The 15670-nt window shown below is 38.2% G+C and overlaps 1 protein-coding gene across 4 annotated transcripts in view; it reads right to left on the bottom strand.

Annotated features, from left to right (window-relative positions):
- The window catches only part of Lrrk2 (leucine rich repeat kinase 2), a 128106-nt gene that overhangs the window by 96405 nt on the left and 16031 nt on the right, over nucleotides 1-15670 (bottom strand). For all 4 annotated transcript variants that reach the window (XM_075960407.1, XM_075960406.1, XM_075960409.1 and 1 more), the window contains exons 7-12: nucleotides 11185-11316; nucleotides 7344-7463; nucleotides 6237-6379; nucleotides 6067-6146; nucleotides 4464-4570; nucleotides 860-989 (exon numbers count right to left, since the gene is read on the bottom strand). In XM_075960407.1, coding sequence (XP_075816522.1) covers nucleotides 860-989; nucleotides 4464-4570; nucleotides 6067-6146; nucleotides 6237-6379; nucleotides 7344-7463; nucleotides 11185-11316 — 712 coding nt within the window. The remainder of the gene's footprint in view (nucleotides 1-859; nucleotides 990-4463; nucleotides 4571-6066; nucleotides 6147-6236; nucleotides 6380-7343; nucleotides 7464-11184; nucleotides 11317-15670) is intronic.

Raw genomic sequence — 15670 nt, 5'->3', positions numbered from 1 at the left:
GAAGCCAAGGACAATGGCACAGGGTTTTGATCCTACTGCATGTACTGGCTTTGTGGGAGCCTAGTCTGTTTGGATGCTCACTTACCTAGACCTGGATGGAGGGGGGAGGGCCTTGGACTTCCCACAGGGCAGGGAACCCTGACTGCTCTTTGGACTGGAGAGGGAGGGAGAAAGGGATGGAGGAAGGGGGATGGGGGAAAGGGAGGGAAATGGGAGGAGGGGAGGAGGTGGAAATTTTTAAGTAAAAAAAATAAAAAATAAAAAAATCTACTAAGCATATACTTAGTGGAAGGGACACCTGCTTGGAATTTTTGTCAGGTTTTGTAAACCTCTAGTCCCCTCCTGCTATTTCTAACACAGATAATAATATCTGGCCTCTGTTGTGCCATTAACCAGACACAGTGTCAACAAGGCTTTGAACCTCATAAGACAATGAGTACATTGGGAAAGGAATGAAGGAAGCAGAGAAGCCAAAGTTAACTCAGATGGAAGAATAATAATAAATAGTGTTTTAATTCTGAAAAGCAGTAATTCCAAAATGCATGTTTTTGTATTTTTATATATTCACAATTATACCATGATTTGAAAAGCTATTATCTGTTTTCCTGCACGATTATCATTCTCAAAACAGTTAACACCATGCATGAAGCACAGAAGGAAACCTTCATCTTATTTCTGCAATCCCTGTTGCTCTTTTCAATGCTTAGATAAAATAAGTCTATGCTATCAGTGACAGATGACAAGAGGTCTGTGCTCAGATGCTGTGTTTAGCCTCCCATTCCTACAGATGCTTCGATACCATTCCACTTGTCTCAATGCCCCCCCCACATGTGTATAACACCTCACAAACATGCAGTACCTTCCTTCAAACAGATGACTCAGCATCTTGCAGCCACTCTCTGCCACCTCAGGAACAAGGGAGTGCTTCTGCATCAACTCTAAGACATTCAGGTATACTCCTTTTGCCAGCAGGATTCTCCTGAAATTAACTATAAGGTGTTCTTCAAGTTACTTATAGAAATGGAAGCATACACTTGCAAGAACACAGATAGCAGATTGTGTGTTGCACTAGCTACTCAGAGATCATTAATAGCTGTCTATTTGTTACAAATGTGTGTCGTTCCTGTTTTCCATATTTTATTTATTTACATTTACTTTTATTTATAGAGTAGACTAGTAATAATATAATCAGTATATTAAAACCCATAAGAATGAATTGTCTTATAGAAAAATGTATTTAAGCAACATTCTTCACAATAAGGATGAAAATTAAATGTCCTTCTAATCTTTAAACTTCACAAAATGGACAGGCTTATATAGAGCTAAGATTCATTAGTAGGATAGATGTCAGTGAGTAGACTATAGATACTCTAGAGATATAGGACATCCATCCATTGGTGATCGGAGCCAGGGGCAGGCCTGGGGAGAAGGACCACACACATTCATGTAGGGAGCCAATGGCCAGAACTCACTGGTGAAGGGACTAGGGGAATGGCCTAGTCTGGAATGCTCTAACTACTTTATACATCTCCTACAGTAGACTGCAAATGTTTTTATTGATCCAATCATACACACATTGGTAGATAGTGTTCACACAGATGGCTTTTGCAGAGTAACTCCTATATTTAGTGAACAGTACCGTGGCCTTGAGAGCTGGCTTTATAGTATGTATACAGAAAGCCTACATTGCAGGGAGACTGTCATGTAGTAACCTTTTCTTACAGTGAAGTCCCTCACTATACTCTATCCCAGTGACTTGAAGTATTTTGCATTAATTGTCTTGAAGCCTTCACAGACATATCAATTCCAAAGCAAGATGATCGAGAATTTGAGAATAACCTGGACTACATAACAAATTCAAGTCCAAACAGTGAGACTCTGTCTCAAAAGACCAAATAAAACAGGAAAAAATATAATAAAAACACATTTAAAAATAAAAGCAAAACCAAAGACATCCAGAACATCATACATTAAAATACACAATGAGTTTTCATATCTCCTCCACAGTGACTATATCCCAACCAAGGAGAAACTTCTAGTCCAGTGGTCCTCAAACACCAGTGTGCCTCAGACTTCCCTGAGGTTCAGACACAGATCATTGGGTAGCAACTCCAGAGCTTATGACTGGATTGGTCTGTGTAGGACTCAGAGATGTTTAGAGTTCTTGTGTAATACGTTAGTTCGCCTGAGCACATTTTCAGAATGTACCCACAGCAAGGCAATGAGTAACTCAAACATGGGAAACACGGCTGTGAGAAGGTGGGCATCATGAAGTCCTTTCTGAGGATACAGAACACTTTCATGTTTTCCCATTACTTGCAGAAGATTATTGGCCTTCATCGACTCCATCTCAGCAGAAAATTATCTGCTTTCAAAGGCAAATCACAAAACACCAACTCTTACAGTACTTTACTGACTGCCAATTCAACATTTATTTCCTCTGATTCCTAATACCCTCCTTCCCAGTTTAATTTTTGTCCTAGCTACCTCACATTTCACATTCTTTAGGTATGCTTCTTGTCTGCCTTCCCTAAGAGTTTGACTCTATGTGCTTAGAATTTTTATTTAACTGGCAAACCACATGGGCCTAGACTGTCTTGTCTCTAGCACATAATATGAGCTTGGTACTTTGCAATTAAATTAACTGATTAAATAAATGAGGAAATTATCATGAAAGATATACCTATACCTTCAAATCTCCCTGGTTACAAGACCCCAGTTTTTCATCTCTACTTCTTCTTCCTACTTCTTCCTCTTTTTCTTTTCTTTTTCTCTGAGATCCAGTAGCCCAGGTTGGCCCTGAATCCACAATCCTCCTGCCTCAGCCTCCTGAGTGCTGGGATTGTAGACCTGAGTCACCAATCTGTCTAATTCCTTCACTCTTCACAGTCACTATCCCAAGAGACTTAGTGGTGGAACTGAGGAAAGAGGCTGCTGGAGATCCTCCCCCTTCATTACACTAGAAAGCCCAGGGCATGCAAGGGCATCGAAGAAAGGCTCCTCCAGCAGGTGGCCAGGAGCAAGGGTGTGGGGCAGCGTATTAAAGGCAGGAACTGATTTCCAACAGGCGTCAAGCTGACTCACAAGATCACTGCCCCTCAGAAGCCATAGCCAAAGCAATACCAAGTCACCAAATCTTGATGACTGAATGTGACCTAACCTAGTTTCCAGAGAGTTACAAATGGCAGCGCCATCACACTGTGTTGCTTGGTGACAATCCTCATCTCCTCTGGGGACACCTAGCACAGCAGCTGCAATGCAAGCCCTGTCCAGACCTCCATAGCTCCTGCGATGACTCAGTCCTGGGAGAGGCCCTGTCATCACTCAGGGCCTGTCTATCCCAAGCCTTTATGTAACGTGCCAGATTCATTGTTGACTAATTAATTTTGTTCCTTAACAATTTCACACATAAATGTAATGCATTTGATTACACTCTCATTTTATTAAAATGCCACCAGAGAGATCGGAGAAACTGGAGAAAATATACAGGAGAAACTTTTCCCTCCTGATTTGACATAAAGGATAACACAGAGAAGCATGCAGGAGGTATTGTGTCTGTAGTTTTCACTTGCCTGGCTTGGTTACTAAAATATGATGCGCATGCTACTGTGTCTCAGATAAATCTTTCCGTCTTTTTCCTGTTCCACTGCCTAAAAATATCTTGTAAGAGCTGCCAAGTCCCACAGCCTGATGAGTTTTCCTGGCAAATTTTCCTGTTTATGGGGCCAGGAATCTGAAGCAATTTGAGCCAGGATTTTAAAGCTTAAACATCCTTCCAAGGTATATGAGCCACTTCCTCTCTATAAGTACACAAAACTATAATACAAAAATTACACATAAAAGACCATTTTCAAAAAAATTATAACTATAAACATTTTATTCTGAATAACTTTTACCAGTTTTTGAAATGGTAAATATCTTATTGGTCTTGCCTCTATAAAGTTCATATAAAACAATAATATGAATAAATATCTACTGGAAAATGGGCAATCTCTTTTAGAGGAAAAACGGTCCTATACGGGTTCCAAAAATCCTCATAGTAAGCTAAAAGGCAATCAACAGAAACTGGTTCCTAAAATAGGTGTGTGTGTGTGTGCGTTTGTGTATCATACATTATACATATATCTCTGAAAGCTATACAGCTATTAAAATGGCAATGATAACATTAATAAATACATTTATTAATATAAGGATGAAAATATAAAATGTATTAAAATGGATATATGTTTCAATTTCTACAAATATATAGCATTTATGTCATGAGTACATTTGTAGAAGTTCTAAAGAATATATCTAAAAGCATTATTTTTTATCCTTTAGCAACATACACACATCTGTATACATTCCTCTATAAACATACCTACATCTCTATATATTTGACTTTTTCAGAACTTATAGCTTCTATAAGGGAATAGCAGCACAAAATCATTTCTCTGTATTAAAGTCCATAGTCTCTGCCTTACCATTTTGTTCCAGGAGCGTGGACAGTGCATGCGCAGCTGCTCGGAAGACATCTTTGGAGGAAGAATGCATCAGCATGGACAGCATCACTTCCCTGTGTGCAGGGAACCTGTCAAAGAGCCAAGCACAGCTCAGTTTGCAGTCTCCAGCTCCCATGCTCACCCTGCCTAGAAACTCTAACAAGGCAGGCCCGGAAGCTGAGCTGATGCCACCTCCACTCACGATAAAAGCACAAGCTGAAGAACTCTCTAAGTAAAGGTTAGATTCAAGCAAAGCAAACACTAACATTTCTGTTTCTTCAAAAGCCTGTAAGCCATACAAAGGGCACATGGCTTTATAAACATAGAATGAAGGATAGACAACTACTTAGTCGCTATGGAATCGCACAGGGTGGACATAAAAACAGAGAGAGGTTACATCCCAGGAGGAATAGACCAGACAGCATAGGATTTCCTCCTGGTTCTCAGAGCAGGGCCCAAAGTAAACCGTATGCACTGCTCCCTTCTAGAGTTTTCCATTTCATGTCCTGGACTAATTTTGACTGCGGATGAATGAAAATGCACACTAAGCAATTGCTGCTAAGAATATCGCAGTAAACCGTGACAACCAAGCTGTGCCTCGTGCAAGCCTTATAGAAGTCATACATTTTCTAATATCGTAGGTGCACGAAATATAAAGAAAGGAATTAGAGCATGCTGTGAGCACTGCCCCACAAAACAGGATGAGGGGAAGGGGTGGGTCATCAGTGGAGCCATAAACTAGCAGAAAGTAATCTTTAAAAGATGAGGTGCTAGGAAGAAAAATATAAAATGAGGAAATGAGGATAATGGAAAGAAAGAGGGAAATAAATATAGCAAAGAAGCAGAGCAGATTCAAAGAACAGGGGAAATAAATGTGTTTTCTTTTTCCTAATATATGTACTGGGAAGATCTCCAGAGTGCTGAGGATAATGTGTGCTGTGGATTAAGATGTATAAATTGCAGCCTGAGTCAGCCTGACCTGAATGTTCCTGAAAAGATTGCTCACGTGGGATCATTCAGATCCTGATGTATCAGTTTTCTTCTCCAGATGTTTAAGTAACATCTGATTCATTAATTCACTGTTTTCCAGCAGTGGGCCATTATGCAAAGAGGCCTCTCCGTAGACAGGTCCACACTGCTGTGTCACGCTGGACCTGCCAGAGGCTGCTTCTAACTCAACCAACCTGCTGGCAGGTGGCAGAACCCTAGTACTCAGCTGGCATGAATGAACATACATTTGTACCTGGTCAGCCAGAAAACTGAGGGGTTCATTCTCCAGGATTCACAAACTGTGGAATGACTCATGATCCCAAATCCCTGAGTAGAGATTAAAACACTCTTACACCTCAGTAGAGATTTAAATTCTGTACACCTCACCAGGCATAGATGCAGAGGCCCGCGGTTCCAGCATGGGCTACGCTGTAAGACCCTCTCTTGTGGGAAAACTAGAGAAGATCATATTCCCACCACTAACATGTAGCAATACTGATGCCTAAATACCGACATAAAAAAACTATCAACAACAGTATCTGTGCACTGGACAAAACAGAACCCAAGTTTTCTATTGTCAAGTAAAAGCACTGACTGGCCATCTTCGTCTCCAATCTTCTCGTGCAAACTGTTCTGGTACATAAGGAGATTATTTAGTGCCCAGCACGCTGCTTCCTAGATTAGGAAAGAAGAAGAAAAACTGTATCAGAACAGAAATGATTGGAAAGCCTTTTATGAAATCAGAGCAGTGGCTAAATGTCTGACCTGCACATGTTTGTTCTTTCTATGGTGTGTCAGGGCTTTGTAGCAGGGTTCCAACCAGAACAGCTTCTCAGGGTCCTCCTCATCGTTGCTTTCCTGAGGCTCACTTCTTTCCTCCAAGTCTTGGTTTAAGAAAATGGTCTCAGCTTTAAAAAAAAAAAAAGAGTTAAGTGTATATGTATTTTACATGGATATATTTTTTTAAAGATTTATTTATTATGTATACAACATTCTGCCTCCATATATGCCTGCATTCCAGAAGAGGGCACCAGATCTCACTACAGATGGTTGTGAGCCACCATGTGGGTGCTGGAAATTGAACTCAGGACCTTTTGGAAGAGCAGCCAGTGCTCTTAACCACTGAGCCATCTCTCCAGCCCTTACACCTATATTTTTACAAACAGCTTGACTGACCAAGCCTACATTCAGTATTTGAATGTTCTTTACCAACCTTGGCTAATTGTTGTCTGGGTTTTCTGTCCTGCCCAGTTCCTGCAATTGTTAAGTCACAAAGAAATCATACACAGGTCTATATTAACTATAAACTAATTGGCCCATTAGCACAAGCTTCTTATTAACTCCTATAACTTATATTAGCCCATTATTCTTATCTGTGTTAGCCACATGGCTCGGTATCTTTTTCAGCGAGGCAGTCACATCTTGCTTCTTCTGTGGATGGATCAGGCCTACAGAGGAATGGGCTTCCTTCTTCGGAGAATTCTCCTGTTCTCAGTGACCCACCTCTACTTCTTGTCTGGTTGTCCCACCTATACTTCCTGCCTTGCTACTGCCCAATCAGTGTTTATTTAAAATATAATTGACAGAATACAGACCATTCTCCCATACCAGCTAATCATGAAGCAATTTCTAATACTTTAAACATGTCATAACTCTGCTCTTTCAGAATGAGAGAGGATGGGTACCACCATCCTACCAAACTAGAGTAGGGTCAGCTAAAATTATCATCTGATTCTTGTCATCCCATATGAACATGAAAACTCATGCTTGTTGGTGCCATGGAAGTTTCCTCAACTGGTAGAAATGAAGCTCTGATTTAATTCTCAGCACTTAAAGAGAGAAAAGGAATTCTTCATTAGTCGTGTGACTTACTGAGGAGCGCTAAACAGCTGAGTGCAGAGATCTGTAAGGCTGCATTCTCTGGATACTGCTGGACAGCTCTCACCACAAAGACATGTACTTCGTTCAACACCAAGATGTTGAAGAAATTACCTAAGGTTAAGTGAGACATTACATAAACTCTCAGCCATACACCTTAAAATGCATTTCCTTACACAGCAGTGGTTAAATCAATAAATCGATCTAATGGCATAGCCCAATATATTAAATCAGCAATATATGACATAATTAAATCAAAGTGACTTTTTGAAACTTTGGTTCCTACTGTTGTCTGCATTACTAGATGACATTGGTTGAGTAGGACCAAAGAGGCGTCTGCTTAAATCAGCTGTGATTCCTTAAATCATAACACAGAGATAAGTGGGCATCTCTTACTTATGGCACTATAGTGTTCTGAGTTATCACAATGTTCTCAGGGTCGACCAGCTTACACACGTGTGCCCTTCTTGAAATGTAACTTGCAACCATCTCCCTATATAAAGGCACAGGCCAGCACATGACCGTTGTGCTTCACCGGAGATACTTTGTTGTTTTATTATCATTTTAATATTTAATTTAAGGTAAATTCTTTAAATATATTTTCAACTAAGACTAAAGCCCCCCAAAAAAGTGTAGACACCTTTGAATTACTATTTTCTGTTTTGATGTAATACAAAGCTTCAGTCAAGACAAGTGTTCATCCTATCTCCTCCCATTAATGAATTCCTTGCAGGGGAAGCCTACGTTCATTTGTTCTAGTTTCTTGATGCCCACAGTACATTATCCCTGTCCAACTCAATACACTGAACAAAAGTACAGCAAGTTCTTCCTCCCCTCCAACCAGAGCTCAGTACTCACTGATTGATACCTCCACTCTCTCCTGCTCTCACCAGCCTCCAATAACCAGAGAGTGATGCACACAGATATGTTCAAAGCCTAAGTTTCCCCTTTATTGACTGCATGATCCAGGATGAGACACACGCTGCGGAGTCAGAGACCCTCATGGAAATGTGGGGGTGACAACAATATTCCAACAATGAGGACCAAGCCATGGACCAAAAGTTTATATGGATAAATATATATGTCTATGAAATGATTTTGGGACCTGTGAAAGTAGGTGTGAACATGATTACATAGTCATATCTGACAGTCTAAACATATAATTTTAAATAATTGGTCATAAAGGAAAGAAGCCAACTAATTGCTGTGTACAAGACTATAACTCAAATTTTAGAAACTCATTTTTAATTGAATCTATCAAGGAGCTCTCCTAAACATTAAGCCAATTTCTAAGTTACACAGGAGACATAACGGTAATTGTGGACAATGAAAAGCATGACTCTGTAGAATGAAGTCATAACAATAAGGTTTTTTAAAGGCCTTCTCAAAATTAGGATGACAGAAAGCTAAATCTCTGTTAAAGTAGCCTAAGTTTGCACAAATGTTGCTGATGATAGTTTAGGAGAAACACCACTAGAGGCAGTCTCCAACAGTAAACACGCTGTTTTATCTACCCTATTATTTACTTTGTTCTTTAGTCCATTAGTCTGTTAATAAAAGTGTTGAGAAAAATCCCCGAGGTGTCCATCTCAAAGAAGTTGTGATGTCATCAGAGAGGCACAAGATCTGTGAGGTGAGAGCAAGTGAGCCTGCCAGTACAGCCTAGAGGGAAAGCTTGTCTTCTCTGCTCTCTCCAAGGCGAAGGTCTGAACCTTCACAGCAGAAAGCATTCCTTGTCACTCCTGTGCTCTGACCCTGACAAATGTCACCAGAGAGGCATTTGCAATGGGAGGCTTTGGAATGATCAGCTCTTGAGTTCCACAGATGAGAAACTCACAGCAACACCAGCAAGTGGACCTCAGTGACTGCTTTTTATAAGCATGGAAGTCGAGATGTCCACGGACCTTACATTTAGAGATACCAGAAATGCAATACAAAATAACTGCATCAGTGATTACATAAATAAACAAATATTTTTAGTAAGTAAAAGGGACGATGATAAAACAAAAGCAAACCAAAAAAGCAATCAAGGTTAACGTACAGGTCCAAAATTAAGAGTTTTTATCAGAAATGTATTTTTAAAATAAAATAAATCCCCAAATTAAATTTGCTCTGGGAATAATGGCTTATTGTTTGAAAATCGATAGATTTCATTCCATAACACCAGAAGAAAAATCTTTACATCTATTGTTTGGTATTTAATAAAATTCAGTGCTCATTTCTGATTTTTTTAAAAAGTGACAGATGTAAAAATAGAAGTAAGCAATAAGCAAAGGAAATTTTCTAAACTTGATAAAAATGTCATAAAACAAGTTAGATTTTGGCCTATAAAAATCGTGACACTCATTATTCTGCATGAAAGAATATTCAAAGTTTTTATCTCTAAGACCAGGAAGAGGACAAGGATAGTGTCAAACAGTGCCTCCATTCAGGATTGTGTCGGGGATTCTGGGTCATGCAATAAGGCAGAGAAGTTCCCGACATAATGAGTGGGTTGGAGGGCACAGAGCACCACTGTTCACAAGCCGTTAACTTACATAATCTGCTTATATGCCTCAAAAGTTGTCAGGATTAAAAAAAAGACACATAAAATCATGTTCATTTATTCATGTAGGCACAGTTCACAGGCATTATTTCAAAACAGATGCCAACTATGATTATAATGAAATCTGAGCACCTATAAATAAGCAATGAAGATATGTGAAACCTGCATAGACTAGAGACATCAGTTCTTCATAACACGATCCATATATTTTTGTCATTTCTGGACAAATTTTGCTTTAAACAGGAGTAATAAATTCTCAAGTTTGTATATAATAGTAATGAGCCAATAAAAAGCCCAGACATAGGGCATAAGAAGAGGAATTTGTGGGCACCTAACTTTCTAGTGTTTCAGATATCAGATCTTAGAGACCATCCTAGAGTTCTGATCCAGAGAAGTCAAATTAACCAGTGTATCGGAAAACCATAGGCAATCTCATATCCTCATCATATGGTCTAAGATGATGCCACAGCCTGGCATCTAGGACAGAATCACATTGAACATAGGTGCACAGCATCTCTAGGCGGCACTGATTTGATTCTATGGAGTATATATCAGCAGTAAGCCTGTCACATGGAAGATATACATGTAAAATACAATATATATTATATAATATACAAATATATAGTAATGCATATATGATATATATGCATTAAACATATATATTGTATATATATTTTATATATCATAGAACCAAATATTTATATATTGCAATATGTAAACTATTTATAATATATATGTAAACCATACAACCATACTTATATATGCATAACTATATTTCTATTATATTTTACATATATATCTTACATGTGACAGGCTGTGCATCTTTGGATACATACTCCACAGATTAAAATCAGTGTGCTCTAGAGACCCTGTGCACCTATGTTTAATTTTATTTATATTTATGCACACACACATATAAAACTTTTGAGGACAAGAAACATTTTCTAGCCCCGGTAATACAGTAATTCTTAAGTTGAGTGATAAGATCATTTTTGGCTTTCTGCTTCATATTTTCAACATAATTTTTACTTACTCTTTTAGTTAGCAACCATAGTTTCAATACAGCCCCACAAAAATACTTCCTGGAGATCACTTCAGAAATGAAAATGCAGACTTCTCCTTAATACCAGCTGTCTATTTTTTGTGTTCCTTTTATAACTATTTGATACTTTGCAATATTTCTACCCGGTGTTTATCAAGATGCTACTTATTCATTAGCATAGAATTCATGGAAGCTGCATGCATATACACTATATAGGTCCTGATAAAAAATGGAGAATTAAAACTCACCTAGTGTTAGCCTATGGAGCAAGGAGCAGCTCACTTCTTGAATTTTCTCATCAGCAGGGAATGCTTTCATGGCTTCTACCACAATATTGTAACACCTGACATTCCCACTCATGAGAACTTCAACATTGCTGCCTGAATTAAAAAAGAATCATAATCACCAAAAACAGTATGTTTTTCTTTCAAATATGCATATGAATGAGTATTGTATAGATAGTGTAATAGGTAAAGATCCAGATGCAAAAGCATGTTTCTTCATATAGCTATAAAGATTCTATGTTGTTAGTTGCTAACACAACAAGATGTAGAATTTAGCTTTGGCTCAAGTATAAATTATTCTTATTTCAATCCTTGTTTTAAAATTTTAAGGTATCTGAAGGATTAATATTTTATAAACTGTCCTACCATTCTTCCAAAAGCAATCTACAGATTCAATGTAATACCCATCAAATTCCAACATAATTTATTTACAAAAATTGGAACTTTATTGGACACATACAAAAACAGCAAAATAGCTAACAACCTTTAATAATTCTGAACTAATAATATAGAACTGCTGGCTATATCACCGTCCCAGAGTGCAAGTTTATTGCAGAGCTATAGTAATAAAAACATCATGGTATTAGCATTAGCATAGAAACAGACGCAATGGAATTGAAGATGAGATAAAAATCTAAACACATATAGAAACATGATTTTTGATAAAGAAGTCAAAAACACAAACTGGAAAAATACAGCATTTTCAATAAATAGTGCAGATAAAACTGGACAGCTGCATATAAAAGAATAAAAACAGATCCCTATGGATTACCCTGCACAAAACTCAATACCAAATGGATCAAGGATTTCAATATAATGCTAGATTCCTTGAATCTGATAGAAGAGAAGGTAGGAATAGTCCTGAGCTCATTGGCACAGGGAATGACTTTTTGAACAGAATTATCAAAAAAGCTGAGAACAATTAATAAATGGGACCTCGTGGAGTTGAAAATCTGGATGGCAAATAACTCTATCATCTGGACAAAGTGACAGGGTACAGAATGAGAAAATATCTTTACTGATTATACATTCAACAGAGGGCTAACATCCAAATTATATGAAGAACTAAGAAAATGCATGCATATCAAAGAAACATGACAATTTAAAAATGGGGGTATAAAACTATGCAAAGACTTCTCAAATAATGAAACACAAATGGCCAAGAAACACTTAAAAACATGTTAAACATCCTTGGTTATCATAGAAATACAAAGTAAGATTATTTTGGGATTCAATCATACCCAAATCAGAATGACTAAGATCATTAAAAACAAGTAAACTGGCAATGATATAGGTAGGGGAACATTTATTCATTGCTGGTGGTAGTGTAAACTCATATAGCCACTATGGAAATCAGTGTGGCAGCTCTTTAAAGAGATAAAAATAAATCTATCAGAAGATACAGCTATATCACTCTTAGGTATTACCTAAAGAATTTTATTTCCTACTAGAGAACTTGCTCATCCATGTTCATTGTTGCTGTATTTATGAGATCCAGAAACTGTAAATACCCTAAATGTCCATCAACTGATAAAGGGTTAATGAAGACATGATATGCTTACACAATGAAATATTATTCAGTTGTTTAGAAATTGAAAGTAAGAAATTTTCAGGCAAATGAAGTGTCCTCCAGTGCCAGGAATGGGTTACTTGTAGTTCAATCACTTACCAAAGGGACATTTACCAGACATCATAGGCTGTTGTCAACACTATTGGTTGCTCTCTACAACCTGATGATAAGGCCCTATTGTTAAAGACAACATTTACTTATGTCATCAAACTTGGAGAAGTTGAACCAGTTCCTAATTAAAAGTTTTGTCTTTACTGACTGCCATTCATGGTACTAGAAGGCATTCTGCATGCTACCAGAGGAGAAAGATAACCATCTAACCATCAAAATCATCCAGTCACAAACCCTGCAATATATAATGACCTATCTGCATGATATACTGGGGTAGTAGTGGCACAAATGTTATGGGAATAACCAATCACTTTTTAAAAATTAGATTTAAAGCCCACTCCTTGAAATGGAGCCCATACCTGACACTGTTAAAGATGCTGAGAATCTGAGTTCAGATAGCTCATGGACTTAAGGGCAAACCTAATACTATTCTTCTACTAAAGAACATAGCAACAAAATGGTTCCTAATGACACACTGCTATAGCCACAGATCAATGTTTCATTCAACACTTATCAGAGAAGCTTCTTCTTGTTGTAGTAGGAGGTAATTGACATGGAGACCTATAAGTAAACAATGCACAGAGAATGACTTTGAAGCACTCAGTCTGTCCTAGTTATGAATACCATTGCTATGATTAAACATCATGACCAAAAGCAAATTGGAGAGAAAAGGATTTATTTGGCTTCTACCTCCATACCATAGTTCATCAACGAAGGAAGTCAAGAATGGAACTCATGAAGGGATGGAACCTGGAGGCAGGGCTGATGCAGAAGCCATTGAGGGGTCCTGCTTAGTGACTTTCTCATTGTGGATTACTCAGTCTGCTTTCTTAAAGAGCCCAAGACCACCAGTCTAGGGATGGCACTACCCACAATAGGCTTGGTCTTTCTCCATCAGTCACTAATTAAGAAAATGCTCTATAGCCATTTTTATAGTGTATACAATCATTTTCTCAACTGAGTTCCCTTCTTTCAGATGTGTTTAATGTGTATCCAATTGACATAAATCTAGCCAACGTGCAGTCTTAAATGGGATGTCTTCATCAAACCCCTCCCCTCCGGGCCTCTTAAATGGAAGAGGAAGCAGAAAGATGATAAGAGCCAGATGTGATGGAGGACTATAAGGGAACAGGGTCTTCCAGACACAACATGACAGATGAACTCACAGAGACTGTTGTGATGTGCGCAAGGCCTGCAAATGTTCAAGTCAGATGGAGTCACGGTACTGAGAAGGGTAATTGGAGACAGGCTCACACTGTAACCAAGAAGTTATTTGCAATGTGTATCACTGACAAACAGAAGTCAGTTTTCTCCAATAGTCAGTCACTGGGTATATATCACTTGGGGACAGGCCTCATGCCCAGTAATATTTGGCTAACACAAAACAAACTCTATGCTTGTGGACATTTTGTTTTGTTTTGGCATTTTTGTTTGCTTTTTTTTTTGTCTTTTGCCTATTTGTTTTGATTTTTACTTTTATTAGGATGTTTTGAAAGAGAGAGAGAAGTGATACAAAGTTGGGTGGGTATGGAGGTATGGAGGTTCTGGTAGGAGTTGTGAGGGGGAAACGTGATCAAAATAAATTGTGTGGGAAAATGTTTTATCCATATAATTTAAGACAAAGAAGGAAAAACATGGGGGTTTTGTAGAAGTCTAAAACCAGCCAAATATATTTCAAATAAATGAGCTCAGCTGTCTGCATCCTGCTGAGGACATTGATTACGGTTTCTGCAATGTCTTTTCCTCACCCAAGGAAAGAACTTGAGATTATGTCATACACTAGAACTGTGAAAATAAACTTGGATTTATTTCCTTCATCCTAGAAGAACAGCTAACAAAGGGGCAGAGACCTTGAGCTTCCTGGAGATGGCAGGCAGCAGGATATTCAAAGGACAGATATATTCAAAGACAAAACACATGAGCAAGGGGCAGACATGAGTCAGGCAGTGGGGAAAGGAAGAAGTTGTGGAGGAAGCCTGCTGTGAACCTGCCGGGAAACACTTCTGTTTCTGAATGTAATATTGACTACTCACCAAACAGAAAAATGCCTGTCTGTAAAAGACCTTTCCGAGCATAGCTAAAACTTTTTGTTTTTAAAAAAATACATTGTAATGTTTAAATGGGATTGTAAAAACACCAACATATTTTTTAAGCCTGTAACAAGGAAAGGAGGGGCCTGATAAAAAGCCTTCGCTGCAGAGCTGCTGTTAAAGCTGCTCGATTCCGCATTGTTAGCTGCTGCTGGCTTTGACCTTTGTGTTATGAATCGACACATTTTAACTGGTTTATGTCATAAGTGGGTGGAAGACAATGGATTCCAAGAGCAATCGGCCCAAAATAAGTGAATAATGAACAGAGCTCAGGAAAAGTACAAGGCGGAAAATAGCCGACTCGCTGTCAGCGATGACTCAGAGAAATGTAAGATGCGACACTCTGCTTTGGCATTAGGATTCAGCCCCATCCTCTGTTGACTGATTTTCCGTAGATAAGAAAATGCTGTATTTTTATGAACGTATTAAAGAACATTTTCCCAAGAGCATTTGTTTTTTGACCCTGCCGCAATGAAGTCTCATGCCGTTGTGCCTGAAACCATACTTCTGTATCATATGTGTATTGTATATGTATTATATGTAACATAATATTGTATATATTATGTGTATGCATAGAAAATTCATACAGTATTAACAGTTTTGTAATACATATTACATACCAAGTATTGTTTATGTTCTTCACAATAAATTACTAATTTAATACAAGAGAAATTTACAT

Source organism: Microtus pennsylvanicus, chromosome 2 (assembly GCF_037038515.1).
Source record: "Microtus pennsylvanicus isolate mMicPen1 chromosome 2, mMicPen1.hap1, whole genome shotgun sequence".
In the NCBI taxonomy this organism is placed as follows: domain Eukaryota; kingdom Metazoa; phylum Chordata; class Mammalia; order Rodentia; family Cricetidae; genus Microtus; species Microtus pennsylvanicus.
Note: the sequence above shows the minus strand (reverse complement) of the source record. Positions and strands in the feature narration are given on the sequence as shown.